This window comes from Melanerpes formicivorus, unplaced genomic scaffold (genome assembly GCF_026170545.1).
Source record: "Melanerpes formicivorus ecotype bairdi unplaced genomic scaffold, bMelFor1.0.p_v2 SCAF_2863, whole genome shotgun sequence".
Taxonomy (NCBI): Eukaryota; Metazoa; Chordata; class Aves; order Piciformes; family Picidae; genus Melanerpes; species Melanerpes formicivorus.
This window is the reverse complement of record NW_027145214.1, coordinates 1-14,960: the sequence shown is the minus strand read 5'-3', so window position 1 is coordinate 14,960 and position 14,960 is coordinate 1. Positions and strand designations below refer to the sequence as shown.

The window sequence follows — 14,960 nt, the reverse complement described above, 5'->3', positions numbered from 1 at the left end:
CTGCAATGGCTCCAAGCAGTGCTGCCTCTCCTGGGCTCAACAGGCACAGCAGGAGCCTCTGAGCACTGCCCATGGAGGGCTGCTGCTGCTGCAGCCAGGCACTAGAGGTGTCCCCCAGGGATCACTGCTGGGCCCCAGCACCTTTAATATCTTCACTGATGATCTGGAGGAGGGGATTGAGTCCATCAGCAGTGAGTTTGCAGCTGACACCAAGCTGGGGGCAGGAGTTGATCTGTTAGAGGGTGAAAGGGCTCTGCAGAGGGACCTTGCCAGGCTGGACAGATGGGCAGAGGCCAACAGGATGGCATTCAACGAGTCCAAGTGCCAGGGGCTGCACTTTGGCCACAACAACCCCAGGCAGTGCTACAGGCTGGGGTCAGAGTGGCTGAGAGCAGCCAGGCAGAGAAAGACCTGGGAGTAGTGGTTGATACTAGGCTGAACATGAGCCAGCAGTATGCCCAGGGGCCAAGAAGGCCAAGGACATCCTGGCCTGCAGCAGGAAGAGTGTGGCCAGCAGGAGCAGGGAAGTCCTTGTGCCCTGTGCTCAGCACTGCTGAGGCCCACACCTTGAGTCCTGTGTCCAGTTTCTGGGCTCCTCAGGTTAGGAAAGAGGTTGAGCTGCTGGAAGGTGTCCAGAGAAGGGCAAGAAAGCTGGGGAGGGGTCTGGAGCACAGCCCTGGGAGGAGAGGCTGAGGGAGCTGGGTTGCTTAGCCTGCAGAAGAGGAGGCTCAGGGGAGACCTTCTTGCTCTCTGCAACTCCCTGCAGGGAGGTTGGAGCCAGGTGGGGGTTGGTCTCTTCTGCCAGGCAAGCAGCAGCAGAACAAGAGGACACAGTCTCAAGCTGTGCCAGGGGAGGTTTAGGCTGGAGGTGAGAAGGTTCTTCCCAGAGAGAGTTTTGGCCACTGGGATGTGCTGCCCAGGGAGGTGGAACAGAGGGACAGAGAGCAGCCTGCAGGAGGAGCCCAGGCAGTGCTGGTCTGTGACACTGCTTCCAGCAGCCATCACGAGCATGGCTACGAGCCTGGAGATGTTGCAATGTGTCACCTTCAGCCAGGCCTGGCATCAGTTCCCTCCACTGGGCCAGAAGGGACTACAGGGACCGTGCAGGCACAGAGGTTTGGCACTGGGAGCTTGGCAGCTCCTCAGCTTTGCGGCCAGGCTGTCAAATGAGCACTTGTTAGCAACTGCTGGCTGCTGGACATCCCAGGGATGATGAACAGTGGCCAGCAGCCAGGTCTTAGGAGATAATGAAACAAAAAATGAGCTCTTCAGCAAGTCCTCTGGAGTCTGTGCTCCTCAGGAGCCACCAGAGATGTCCTCCTCCTGCTAACCACCCCCCCCTCCCCCACTCAAGAGGCTCTTCCCTACGAGCAAATTTGCTGATGATACCAAGGGGGCAGGAGTTGATCTGCTGGAGAGCAGAGAGGCTCTGCAGAGAGACCTCGACAGGCTGGGCAGATGGGCAGAGGCCAAGGGCAGGAGATTGAACACATCCAAGTGCCAGGTTCTGCACATTGGCCACAACAACCCCAGGCAGTGCTACAGGCTGGGGGCAGAGAGGCTGAGAGCAGCCAGGCAGGAAGTGACCTGGGGGGACTGGTCGATGGCAGGCTGAACATGAGCCAGCAGTGTGCCCAGGCAGTCAGGAGGGCCAATGGCATCCTGGCCTGCATCAAGAACAGTGTGGCCAGCAGGAGCAGGGAGGTCATTCTGCCCCTGGACACTGCACTGGTTAGGCCAAACCTCGAGTCCTGTGTCCAGTTCTGGGCTCCTCAGGTTAGGAAAGAGGTTGAGCTGCTGGAAGGTGTCCAGAGAAGGGCAAGAAAGCTGGGGAGGGGTCTGGAGCACAGCCCTGGGAGGAGAGGCTGAGGGAGCTGGGGTTGCTTAGCCTGCAGAAGAGGAGGCTCAGGGGAGACCTTCTTGCTCTCTGCAACTCCCTGCAGGAAGGTTGGAGCCAGGTGGGGGTTGGTCTCTTCTGCCAGGCAGCCAGTACCAGAACAAGAGGACACAGTCTCAGGCTGCACCAGGGGAGGTTCAGTTTGGATGTTAGGAAGCAGTTCTATCCAGAAAGAGTGATTGCCCATTGGACTGTGCTGCCCAGGGAGTGGAGACACCAGGGATGGTGGAGTCACCATCACTGGAGGTGTTCAGGAGGAGACTTGATGGGGTGCTTGGTGCCATGGGTTAGCTGTTTAGGTGGGTTGGATTGGTTGATGGGTTGGACATGATGATCTTGAAGGTCTCTTCCAGCCTGGTTTGGTTTATTCTAAATAAAGTTTTTATTCAAAACTCTTCACAGCACCTCTGGACATCCCCACGGAGTCTCACCTCCCCCAAGGGACCTGGAAGCAGCCTTGCAGGGTCTGGAGCTCCAGAAAACCTTCCTCCACTCTTACTTGGGTAAAAGAGCATCACTGTGACCCAGTGCTCATGGAGCTCCTAGTGGCTACCAAATGAGACTCCCAAGAGAACATCACGAGCACAACATCAGAGCTGGCCCCAGCAGCATGGAGCAGGCAGGGATGCAGCTGAGCACAGCCCTGGCAGCATGCCCACCCATCAGGGGATGAATGAGGACATTGGTGGGAGGGGGAGAAGTGGGAACAACCCTGGAAAGCCTCCAGAATGGGCTTGTCCTGGTGTCTGCTGCTCACCCTGTGCAGGATGAGTTTGTCCTGGTGTCTGCTGCTCACCCTGTGCAGGATGAGCTTGTCCTGGTATCTGCTGCTCACCCTGTGCAGGATGATTCTGTGCTGCTGCCTGCTCCTTAACCTGTGCAGGATGAGCTTGTCCTGGTGTCTGCTCCTCACCCTGTGCAGGATGAGCTTGTTCAGGGTTCTGCTCCTCACCCTGTGCAGGATGAGCTTGTTCAGGGTTGTGCTGCTCACCCTGTGCAGGATGAGCTTGTTCAGGGTTCTGCTCCTCACCCTGTGCAGGATGAGCTTGTTCAGGGTTCTGCTGCTCACCCTGTGCAGGATGAGCTTGTTCAGGGTTCTGCTCCTCCCCCTGTGCAGGATGAGCTTGTTCAGGGTTCTGCTGCTCACCCTGTGCAGGATGAGCTTGTTCAGGGTTCTGCTCCTCCCCCTGTGCAGGATGAGTTTGTCCTGGTGTCTGCTCCTCCCCCTGTGCAGGATGAGCTTGTTCAGGGTTCCGCTCCTCCCCCTGTGCAGGATGAGCTTGCTCAGGGTTGTGCTGCTCACCCTGTGCAGGATGAGCTTGTTCAGGGTTCTGCTGCTCACCCTGTGCGGGATGAGCTTGTTAAAGGTTCTGCTCCTCCCTCTGTGCAGGATGAGCTTGTTCAGGGTTCTGCTGGATGAGCTTGTTCAGAGTTCTGCTGCTCCCCCTGCCTTGAGGAGGCTCCAGCTTGGTGTGGTGGAGACAAGGCAGAAATGACACAGCCTGGCCATTTCCCCTAGACCAGCTTCAATATCAGTCATGAGGAGGAGGAGAAAGCACAGAATCCATTGAGGGGGAGGGGGATAAAATGTATATAAAAAAATCCCTTAAAGAGCTCCTGCCCCCCGCCCTGTGAGCCTCCCCTCCACAGACAGACCAGCCAGGCACTGGGGATGGAAGAGCACAATGAGAGGTGGGGGGGAGATGAGCCACCAAAAGCTGGCCCCTCTCCAGGCCTGCTCACCTTGGGGGTGGGGGATGAGGATTGATAGTGTTGAGGAAGCCCCAGTGGTGACCTGGCCTTGCTGGGGAGGGAGCCAGGCTTTAGCTTAAGGTTCATCACAGGCTGACATGAAGGACAAGAACAGAAGAAGAAGAGGAAGAGGAAGAAGAAGAATCCAAGAGCTGGGGACTTTTTGTCTCTTTATTCTATTTCAGCTGACGAGGTTAGAAATGGTTGGGGATGGCTGGGCCCAAGAGGTCCTTCTGGTAGTGAAAATCAGAGACTGCAAAGAGGAACAGAGCTGGTCAAGACAGACAGCAACCACCTTGCTGGCACCAACAGACCTGGCATGCAGAGGGGGGGTTGGGATTTGGTTGTGGTTGGTTGGTGCTTGGTTGGCTGGTGGGTGGTTGGTGTTTGGTAGGTGTTTGGTTGGTTGGTGTTTGGTGGTTGGTTGGTGTTTGGTTGGTGTTTTGTAGGTGGTTGGTGTTTGGTGTTTGGTTGGTGATTGGTTGGTTGGTGGTTGGTTGGTGGTTGGTTAGTGGTTGGTGGTTGGTTGGTGATTGGTTGGTTGGTGTTTGGTTGGTGGTTGGTGTTTGGTTGGTGTTTGGTTGGTTAGTTGGTGTTTGGTTGGTGGTTGATGTTTGGCTGGTGATTGGTTCGTTGGTGTTTGGTTGGTGTTTGGTTGGTGATTGATTGGTTGGTGTTTGGTTGGTGTTTGGTTGGTGATTGATTGGTTGGTGTTTGGTTGGTGTTTGGTTGGTTAGTTGGTGTTTGGTTGGTGGTTGGTGTTTTGGTTGGTGATTGGTTCGTTGGTGTTTGGTTGGTGTTTGGTGGGTGATTGATTGATTGGTGTTTGGTTGGTGTTTGGTTGGTTAGTTGGTGTTTGGTTGGTGGTTGATGTTTGGTTGGTGATTGGTTGGTGTTTGGTTGGTGGTTGGTGTTTGGTTGGTGTTTGGTAGGTGTTTGGTGCTTGGTTGGTGGTTGGTTGGTGTTTGGTTGGTGGTGGATTGGTGTTTGATGTTTGGTGTTTGGTTGGTGTTTGGTTGGTCGGTGTTTGGTTTGGTGTTTGGTGTTTGGTTGGTGATTGGTGTTTGGTTGGTGGTTGGTGTTTGATTGGTGGTTGGTTGGTGATTGGTTGGTTGGTTGGTGTTTTGGTGATGGTTAGTTGGTGATTAGTTGGCTGGTGGTGTTTTGTAGGTTTTTGGTGGTTGGTTAGTTGGTGTTTGCTTGGTTGGTGGTTGGTTGGTGGTTGGTTGATTGGTGTTTTGTTCATGTTTGGTTGGTTGGTGGTTAGTTGGTGTTTGGTTGATTGGTGTTTGGTTGGTGTTTGTGTGGTTGGTGTTTGGTTGCTGTCTGGTTGATTCGTGATTGGTTGGTGGTTGATTGCTAGTTGGCTAGTTGGTGTTTGGTGTTTGGTTGCTGGTTGGCAGTTGGTGTTTGGTTGGTGTTTGCTTGGTGGTTGGCTGGTTGGTTGGTGGTTGGTTAGTGGTTGGTGTTTGGTTGGTGGTCGGTGTTTGGCTGGTGGTTAGTTGGTTGATTGATGTTTGCTTGGTGGTTGGCTGGTTGGTTGGTGATTGGTTGGTGTTTGCTTGGTGGTTGGTTGGTGGTTGGTTGGTGTTTGCTTGGTGGTTGGTTGGTGGTTGGCTGGTTGGTTGGTGGTTGATTGGTGGTTGGTTGGGTGTTGGTTGGTGGTTGGTTGATGTTTGGTTGCTATTTGGTGGTTGGCTGGTGGTTAGTTGGTTGGTTGGTGTTTGGTTGGTGGTTGGTTGGGTGTTGGTGGTTGGTTGGGTGTTGGTGTTTGCTTGGTGGTTGGCTGGTTGGTTGTGATTGGTTGGTGTTTGCTTGGTGGTTGGCTGGTGGTTAGTTGGTTGGTTGGTGTTTGCTTGGTGTTTGGTTGGTGTTTGGTGCTTGCTTGGTGTTTGCTTGGTGGTTGGTTGGGTGTTGGTGCTTGGTTGGTGTATGGTGTTTGGCTGGTGGTTAGTTGGTTGGTTGGTGATTGGTTGGTGTTTGCTTGGTGGTTGGCTGGTGGTTAGTTGGTTGGTTGGTGTTTGCTTGGTGTTTGGTTGGTGGTTGGTTGGTTGGTTGGTGTTTGGCTGGTGGTTAGTTGGTTGATTGGTGTTTGCTTGGTGGTTGGTTGGTGGTTGGCAGTTGGTGTTTGCTTGGTGGTTGGTTGGTGGTTGGCAGTTGGTGTTTGCTTGGTGGTTGGTTGGTTGGTGTTTGCTTGGTGGTTGGTTGGGTGTTGGTGCTTGGTTGGGTGTTGGTGCTTGGTTGGTGTATGGTGTTTGCTTGGTGGTTGGTGTTTGGCTGGTGGTTAGTTGATTGGTTGGTGTTTACTTGGTGTTTGGTTGGTAGTTGGTGCTTGCTTGGCGTTTGCTTGGTGGTTGGTTGGGTGTTGGTGCTTGGTTGGTGTATGGTGTTTGGCTGGTGGTTAGTTGGTTGCTTGGTGTTTGCTTGGTGTTTGCTTGGTGTTTGCTTGGTGTTTGGCGCTTGCTTGGCGTCTGCTTGGCGGCTGGCTGGCTGGTGGTGGCCTTGCTCGCCTGGCAGAGCTGAACAACCAAGAGGAGCAGAGCAGCGAGAGGAGCTGCTGCCTCCACCCCTGGAGGACAACCTCCACCCCGCCTCAGCAGACAGAAGGAAGAGGAAAAGGACCACACGAGCCAAGTCCGAGGTGCCTCTCGCTTGCTTTTGGCAGAGTATATATATAATATACACATTTATTGGGTTTGAATGCATAGCCATTTGCTCCCTTCAGGGTTTGCTCTCCTCTGGGTTTTATTGGTTTGAAGATTGGGGTGGGGTTTTTTCCCCCCCCCCCCTTTTGAATGGAATTTTCTGTCATTGGTTTTATTCTCTTTGTTTACTTTCTCTTTTGGAGGAGCAATTTGTTTCGCTTGGTTTCGTTCCGTGGGTTTCTTTTTGCCCCCCACCCCACCCCACCCCCCCCCCCCCCGCCACGTTGCAAACCTGAGCTGGGTCCCTGCTCTCTCCTGGGCAGTTTTCCCTTCCTTAGGTGCTTGGCACTGTGGAGCAGGGCTGGGGCCGGCTGGCCGGGGGGGGGTAGGGGGTGGGGGCCGGGGGGTGGGGGTGGGGGGCTGTCAGCAGGCGATCTCCTCCAGCGTCCCCAGGGCTGCCTGCAGCGGCACCGTCACAGTGTGGCTGATGGTTTCCGAATGGTTTGGCATGGGGTCACAAGTGCTCTGTGGGGGGAGGGGAGGGTTACAGAGTCAGCCTGGGGCTCCCAGCTCCTTCCCAGCCCTCCCCCCAGCTGCTAACCCTGAGCCAAAGCTGCACCTTCACAGTGTGGCTGATGGTTTGGCATGGGAGAGTCAGCCTTGGGGTCCCAGGTCCTCCCCAGCCCTCTCCCCAGCTGCTAACCCTGCACCATCACAGCATGGCTGATGGTTTCCCAATGGTTTGGCATGGGGTTACAAGAGCTCTGTGGGGGGAGGGCAGGGCACAGAGTCAGCCTGGGGCTCCCAGGACCTCCCCAGCCCTCCCCCCAGCTGCTAACCCTCAGCCAAAGCACAGCTCTGCTCCCCTGAGTGCAACTCAAGAACCATCACAGTGTGGCTGATGGTTTCCCAGTGGTTTGGCATGGGGGTCACAAGAGCTCTGTGGGGGGAGGGTAGGGCACAGAGTCAGCCTGGGGCTCCCAGCTCCTCCCCAGCCCTCCCCCCTCCAGCCAGGAGAAAGTTCTTCCCAGAGAGAGTAGTTGGCCATTGGAATGTGCTGCCCAGGGAGGTGGTGGAGTCCCCATCCCTGGAGGTGTTCAAGAGGGGATTGGATGTGGCACTTGGAGCCAGGGTTTAGCTGTCAGGAGGTGTTGGGTGGCAGGTTGGACTTCATGATCTTTGAGCTCTTTTCCAACCTCATTGATCCTATGATCCTATGGTTCTATCCCTGAGCCCAAGCACAGCTCCTGTGAGTGCAACTCAAGCTGTGGCTGAACCCTGTGGGCTGCACCTCACCAGAGACTCCTGGAATGGGTTGGGTTGGAAGGGACCTCAAAGCTCAGCCAGTTCCAACCCCCCTGCCATGCCCTGGGACACCTCCCAGCAGCCCAGGTTGCCTCATCCAACCTGCCCTTGAATACCTCCAGGGAGGAGGCAGCCACAGCCTCCCTGGGCAGCCTGTGCCAGAGTCTCCCCAGCCTCACTCTCAACAATTTCTTCCTCCTCTCCAGTCTCAGCCTCTCCTCTCCCAGCTCAAAGCCATTGCTCCTCATCCTGACACTCCCAGCCCTTGTCCAAAGTCCCTCCCCAGCTCTCTTGGAGCCCTTTCAGATACTGGAAGGCTGCTCTGAGGTCCCCCTGAAGCCTTCTCAGGCTTCAACAGCCTGCACTGGGTTGGACTTGATGATCTTGAAGGTCTTTTCCAACCTTGTTAATTCTCCTCTCCTCTCCTCTCCTCTCCTCTCCTCTCCTCTCTCCTCTCCTCTCCTCTCCTCTCCCTCTCCTCTCCTCTCCTCTCCTCTCCTCTCCTCTCCTCTCCTCTCCTCTCCTCTCCTCTCCTCTCCTCTCCTCTCCTCTCCTCTCCTCTCCTCTCCTCTCCTCTCCTCTCCTCTCCTCTCCTCTCCTCTCCTCTCCTCTCCTCTCCTCTCCTCTCCTCTCCTCTCCTCTCCTCTCCTCTCCTCTCCTCTCCTCTCCTCTCCTCTCCTCTCCTCTCCTCTCCTCTCCTCTCCTCTCCTCTCCTCTCCTCTCCTCTCCTCTCCTCTCCTCTCCTCTCCTCTCCTCTCCTCTCCTCTCCTCTCCTCTCCTCTCCTCTCCTCTCCTCTCCTCAGGCAGCATGGAACAGGTAAGCCCCAGCTCTCCCAGCCTGCCCCCACAGGGGAGGTTCTTCAGCCCTCTGAGCACCTTTGTGCCCTCCTCTGGATCTGCTCCAACAGTTGGATGTTTTTCTGGTGCTGAGGGGCCCAGACCTGGATGCAGCACTGCAGGTGGGGTCTCAGCAGAGCAGAATCACCTCCCTCACCCTGCTGGTGCCACTGCTTTGGCTGCAGCCCAGGGCATGGTTTGCTTTTGGGGCTGCCAACACCTTCCTAGGGAGCTGACAGAGCAGAGGGAACTCTCCTCCTGTCTCCCAGCAGGGTTCCTTACCACGTTTTCATCATGGCTCCCTTCCTCTTCCTCCTTTCCAAGCAGGTCTAATAATTTCTCCTTGATGAGCTGCAAAAGAAGAAGGTTGGGTGAAGGTGGGCAGGAGGAGGCAAGCCCTCTGCCCTGCCTGCCTGGGCACACAGGAGGCATGGAGCAGCCTCCTCCCACCTGGCCAGGGGCAGAGCTTTGAAGGATGCCAGAATCCCAGCATGGGGAGGCTTGGAAGGGTCCTCTGGAGACCATCCAGTCCAGCCCCCTGCAGGGGCACCCACAGCAGCTTGCCCAGCAGCACAATGCCCGGGGGGGTTGGAAGCTCTCCACACCAGGAGACTCCACAACCTCTCTGGGCAGCCTGCTCCAGGCCTCCAGCAGCCTCACACCAAACAACTTTCTCCTCCTGCTCAGATGGAACCTCCTGGGTGCCAGTTTGTGCCCTTTGCCCCTTGGGCTGTCCCTGGGCACCACTGAGTAGAGCCTGGCCCCAGCCTCTTGCCCCCCAGCCTTTAGCTCTTGCTGAGCATTGCTCAGCTCCCCTCTGGGGCTGCTCTGCTCCAGGCTCTCAGCCCCAGGGCTCTCAGCCTTTGCTCCTCCCAGAGCTGCTCCAGGCCCCTCAGCAGCTTTGTAGCCTCCCCTGGACTCCCTCCAGCAGTTCCCTGGGCCCAGGACTGCAGATGTGGCATTACTAGGACAGAGTTGAGGGGGAGGAGAACCTCCCTTGACCTGCTGCCACATCCTTCTTGATGCACCCAGGAGCTCCTTTTCCTCCTTGGCAAGAAGGCCTTGCCCCAGCTGGGCTGCTGGGATGGGTCCCTGCCCATGGCAGGGGGCTTGGACCTGGATGAGCTTTCTGGTCCCTCACAGCACCCTCACAGCACCCTCACACCAAAGAATTTTCTCCTCCTGCTCAGAGGGCACCTCCTGGGTCCCACTTTGTGCCCACTGCCCTTTCTCCTGCCCCTGGGCACCACTGAGCAGAGCCTGGCCCCAGCCTCTTGCCTCCATTTCTCCTTTCATAAACAGAAACCTTCAGCCTGATGCCCAGCACCAACCTTCCTCATGGGAAGGGAGACTCAACAGCTGGCAGGGAGGATGCTCCAGGGAGCATCATTCTGGACCATGACTCATTGAGGGGGAAAAAGAAAAATGAGATGGAAAAAGCCCAAATGGCAGCAGGGAGCAGCTGGAATCTGACTCTGTGCTCCCAGGGCCAGCAGCGGAGGATGCTGCAGGAGGGCTGGGAGCAGCAGGAGGCTGACAGAGGCTGTGTGGGCATCATGGCACAGACAAGCCCAAACCCCCTGGGAGCTGCTGAGCTGAGCTGTGGGCTCAGGCATCAGCATCTGCTAGGGGAAGAAGCTTGAGAAGAAAGAGACTAAAGCCCCACAAGGGTCCTAGCTGCCTGCTGCAGGAGGGCAGGAGGGGGCAGAGCTGCCAGACACCAAGGTCCCCTCCCCGCTGCTTGCTGCAGCAGCTCTGACCACAACGTGGAGCATTGATTATGGAGTGTCAGACATTAAACCTGGGACACTGGCTGCCCACCCCAGCCTGGCATCAGGGCTGGCAGCACCTCCCCCTACACCCCCAGAGGTCTTACCTCATAGATATAATCAAAGAGCTCCAGGATGGTGAGGATGCTAGCACCGATGAACAGCCCCATCTGGCCTCCAATGTCACCTGGGGAGACAACAGCAGTGAACACTTCCAAGAGCTGGCTCCTACACACTGCCCACAGCAACCCCAGGCAGTGCTGCAGGCTGGGGGCAGAGAGGCTGAGAGCAGCCAGGCAGAGAGGGACCTGGGGGTGCTGGTGGACAGCAGCTGAACAGGAGCCAGCAGTGTGCCCAGGGGGCCAAGAAGGCCAAGGGCATCCTGGCCTGCAGCAGGAAGAGTGTGGCCAGCAGGAGCAGGGAAGTCCTTGTGCCCTGTGCTCAGCACTGCTGAGGCCACACCTGGAGTCCTGTGTCCAGTGCTGGGCTCCTCAGGTTAGGAAAGAGGTTGAGCTGCTGGAAGGTGTCCAGAGAAGGGCAAGAAAGCTGGGGAGGGGTCTGGAGCACAGCCCTGGGAGGAGAGGCTGAGGGAGCTGGGGTTGCTTAGCCTGGAGAAGAGGAGGCTCAGGGGAGACCTTCTTGCTCTCTGCAACTCCCTGCAGGGAGGTTGGAGCCAGGTGGGGGTTGGTCTCTTCTGCCAGGCAAGCAGCAGCAGAACAAGAGGACACAGTCTCAAGCTGTGCCAGGGGAGGTTTAGGCTGGAGGTGAGGAGAAAGTTCTTCCCAGCAAGAGAGATTGGCCACTGGGATGTGCTGCCCAGGGAGGTGGTGGAGTCCCCATCCCTGGAGGTGTTCAGGAGGGGATTGGATGTGGCACTTGGTGCCATGGGTTAGTTGTCAGGAGTTGTTGGGTCACAGCTTGGACTTGACGATCCCTGAGGTCTTTTCCAACCTCACTGATTCTCTGAAGCTGTGACCATGAGCTGCTCCACCTCTGCATGCTGCCAGGGCCCTGTCATTTGGAACCCCCTGGGCCAAGTGGGTGGTGGATGCTCTCTGTTGAAGGCCAGGCTGGATGAGGCCTTGAGCAGCCTGGGCTGGTGGGAGGTGTCCCTGCCTGTGGCAGGGGGTTGGAACTGGATGATCTTGAAGGTCCTTTCCAACCCCAACCACTCCATGATCTCATGTCAGCAGGCAGATCCCCAGCAGACTCCTGACATCTCTTCTCCCCATGGTGCCTCCTCCTCAGCCCCAGCCCTGGGGCACCCAAGCAGCCTTGAGATGGTCTCCTGCACAAAGCAGGCCACCTCCCTTGCCTCTCCTTGGCAGGTGGAGGGTTTTTCCAGGCTCCAGGGGATGTTACCCAATTCTTCTCCAACATCTTTCCCCTTCCCCTGCCTGGTTTGGGAATTGGGCTTTGGGATTCCTGGGATGAAGCTGCTGCCCAGCTCTGCCAGATGGCTTCCTCAGATGCCAGCTTTAGGTAGTTCATCCTCATTAGGCTTCCAGCTGATGGCCTCATTAGCAGGAGAAAAGTTTTAGTGGTTTTAGTGGCCAGCAACATCCTTCCCAGGATGCCTTTGATGGCTTTCGAGCCCTTGGTGTTTCTGGAGGTCATCCCTTGCTTTTCCCCACTCCCTGGGGCTGGCTGCACCCAGGGCAGCTGCACCACAGCATCACAGAATGGGAAAGGTTGGAAGGGACCTCTGGAGATCATTGAGTCCTGCAAGAGCAGGATCACCTGGAGCAGGCCACACAGCACAGCATCCACAAGGGTTTGGAATCATAGAATCACAGAATCAATGAGGTTGGGAAAGACCTCAGAGATCAGCAAGTCCAAGCTGTCACCCAGCACCTCCTGACTACTAACCCATGGCTCCAAGTGCCACATCCAATCCCCTCTTGAACACCTCCAGGCATGGGGACTCCAGCACCTCCCTGGGCAGCAACATTCCAATGGCTAACAACTCTCTCTGGGAAGAACTTTCTCCTCACCTCCAGCCTAAACCTCCCCTGGCACAGCTTGAGACTGTGTCCTCTTGTTCTGCTGCTGCTTGCCTGGCAGAAGAGACCAAGCCCCACCTGGCTCCAACCTCCCCTAAAGGGAGTTGCAGAGAGCAAGAAGGTCTCCCCTGAGCCTCCTCTTCTGCAGGCTAAGCAACCCCAGCTCCCTCAGCCTCTCCTCCCAGGGCTGTGCTCCAGACCCCTCCCCAGCTTTCTTGCCCTTCTCTGGACACCTTCCAGCAGCTCAACCTCTTTCCTAACCTGAGGAGCCCAGAACTGGACACAGGACTCAAGGTGTGGCCTCAGCAGTGCTGAGCACAGGGCACAAGAACTTCCCTGCTCCTGCTGGCCACACTCTTCCTGCTGCAGGCCAGGATGCCCTTGGCCTTCTTGGCCCCCTGGGCACACTGCAGGCTCCTGTTCAGCTGCTGTCCACCCACTCCCCCCAGGTCCCTCTCTGCCTGGCTGCTCTCAGCCACTCTGCTCTCAACCTGGAGCACTGCCTGGGGATGTGAACCCTTCACAGGTCACCACATGGATGAGCTGTGGTCCCAGGGCCACTCCTGGCACAGCTTGCTGTTGGAAGGCCAACAGGAAAGCATCCTGGCCAGGAAGGGGAGTGGACCTTGCTGGGGTTTTGAAGGCAGTGCTCCTAAGCTGTGGCTGCACAGCACCTGCCTGGCCCACAGGCACAGCCAGAGTCCAGCCCAGGCCCACCCAGACTCCAGGCTGCAGCTCTGAGCTCTCCTTACCAAGTAAGGCTGCCACTTCGTAGGCTTTCTTCTGCTCAATTGTCTCATAGTTGAGGGCTTCAAAAAATATGTCCAGCACAAGAATATTCTCTCTGTAGGAAGAGGACAACAGCATCAGGCACCAGCAGCCTTGGGTGCTTTGGGACCAGGCAAAAACCCAGGGGGCTTTGGGGGTCCATCCCCCTCTCTGTCCTGACTGTTCTCTTCCTGGGCTCCTCAGCACCCCACAGACACTTGGGACCTCCTGGAGCCCTTCAGGCACCATCAGGATTCTGGCAGCCTTGGCAGGAGCTGGGAAATGTTTCCCCAGGATCTCTCTGGATCTCACTTTGATGCTAAGAGTCCAACAGATGCTTCACAAGGAATAGCTCGCAGTGCCTCCATGTGCCCAGGGCTGGCACAGCCCAGCCTCAGGCAGAGAGCAGCCACATCTCAGACAGGGCCAGCAAGCTTTGCCCTTCCCCATCAGGACAAGAGGAGGTGGCTATGGAGCATGCTCATGGAGACAAGGCCAGGGGAGGAACAAACAGCTGGCTGGGAACATCTCTACCGAGGAGAAAGCAACTTTCACCTCACCTCTTCAGGGATTCCACCCTCCCCCACCCACCCTGGAGGACATTCCCCTCCTTGGTGACCTGGGGCAAGGCTTGGGATCAGCAGGGGCTGCTCTGACCAGCCAGAGGGGCCACAAAGCAAGGGAGCTGCCTCCCTGGAGGACATTCCCACCCACCCTGGAGGACATTCTCCTCCTTGGTGACCTGGGGTAAGGTTTGGGATCAGCAGGGGCTGCTCTGACCAGCCAGAGGGGCCACAAAGCAACGGAGATGCCACCCTGGAGGATATTCCCACCCTCCCTGGAGGACATTCTCCTCCTTGGTGACCTGGGGCAAGGTTTGGGATCAGCAGGGACTGCTCTGACCAGCCAGAGGGGCCACAAAGCAAGGGAGATGCCACTCTGAAGGACATTCCCCTCCTTGGTGACCTGGGGCAAGGCTTGGGATCAGCAGGGGCTGCTCTGAGCAGCCAGAGGGGCCACAAAGCAAGGGAGATGCCACTCTGAAGGACATTCCCCTCCTTGGTGACCTGGGGCAAGGTTTGGGATCAGCAGGGGCTGCTTTGAACAGCCAGAGGGGCCACAAAGCAAGGGAGCTGCCACTCTGAAGGACATTCTCCTCCTTGGTGACCTGGGGCAAGGTTTGGGATCAGCAGGGGCTGCTCTGAGCAGCCAGAGGGGCCACAAAGCAAGGGAGCTGCCTCCCTGGAGGACATTCCCACCCTCCCTGGAGGACATTCCCCTCCTTGGTGACCTGGGGCAAGGCTTGGGATCAGCAGGGGCTGCTCTGAGCAGCCAGAGGGGCCACAAAGCAAGGGAGCTGCCTCCCCTGCAGCAGCACTCACGAGATGTACTTTTCTGACTTGTTGAATTTCTTCTCCAGGTACTTGGCTGAGGTCTTGCTGGGGATCTTGACCATGGAGAGCTCTTTGTTGTACCTGGTCAGGTTGCAGGGTGTCCTGCAGATGCAGTAATTGCTGTCCTTCTCAGCAAGCAAACCTGCAGGAGGTCACAGTTAGAGCCCAGGCAGCCAGGGCCACACAGCAGCTGTGGGAGCCAAGGTCTGTGGTGCCCAGAGAGGGGCCAAGGAGTCACATCTTGGGAAAGCTGCAGGAAACTCAGTCCTGGCTACTTCTCCTCCACTTCCCTGCAAGGTCAGAATCATCCTCTTGGAGAGAGGCCTAGAGAGGGGCCAAAGAAAGCTGTGGGAAACTCAGTCCTGGCTACTTCTGCTCCACTTTCCTGCAAGGTCCTAATCATCCTCTTGGAGAGAGGCCTTGTGCTGCTCATGCCACCCAGAGAGGGGCCAAGGAAAGCTGCAGGGAACCCACTCCTGCCTATTTCTCCTCCACTTCCTTGCAAGGTCCTAATCATCCTCTTGGAGAGAGGCCTTGAGCTGCTCCTGCCACTCACTATTGTTAGCTTTTGTTTTAGATTGGAGGGACAG

General features: G+C 56.8%; 1 protein-coding gene across 1 annotated transcript; it reads right to left on the bottom strand.

Annotated features, from left to right (window-relative positions):
• Nucleotides 1-6,339: 6,339 nt before the first annotated feature.
• On the bottom strand, nt 6,340-14,535 carry LOC137440365 (acid-sensing ion channel 2-like). Its single transcript, XM_068136652.1, has 5 exons — nt 14,359-14,535; nt 12,961-13,052; nt 10,313-10,392; nt 8,719-8,787; nt 6,340-6,819 (listed from the first exon to the last, which is right to left on the bottom strand). The coding sequence occupies exons 1-5, from the start codon at nt 14,430-14,432 to the stop codon at nt 6,718-6,720; spliced, it is 417 nt and encodes a 138-aa protein (XP_067992753.1). The 5' UTR covers nt 14,433-14,535; the 3' UTR covers nt 6,340-6,717.
• Nucleotides 14,536-14,960: the final 425 nt, after the last annotated feature.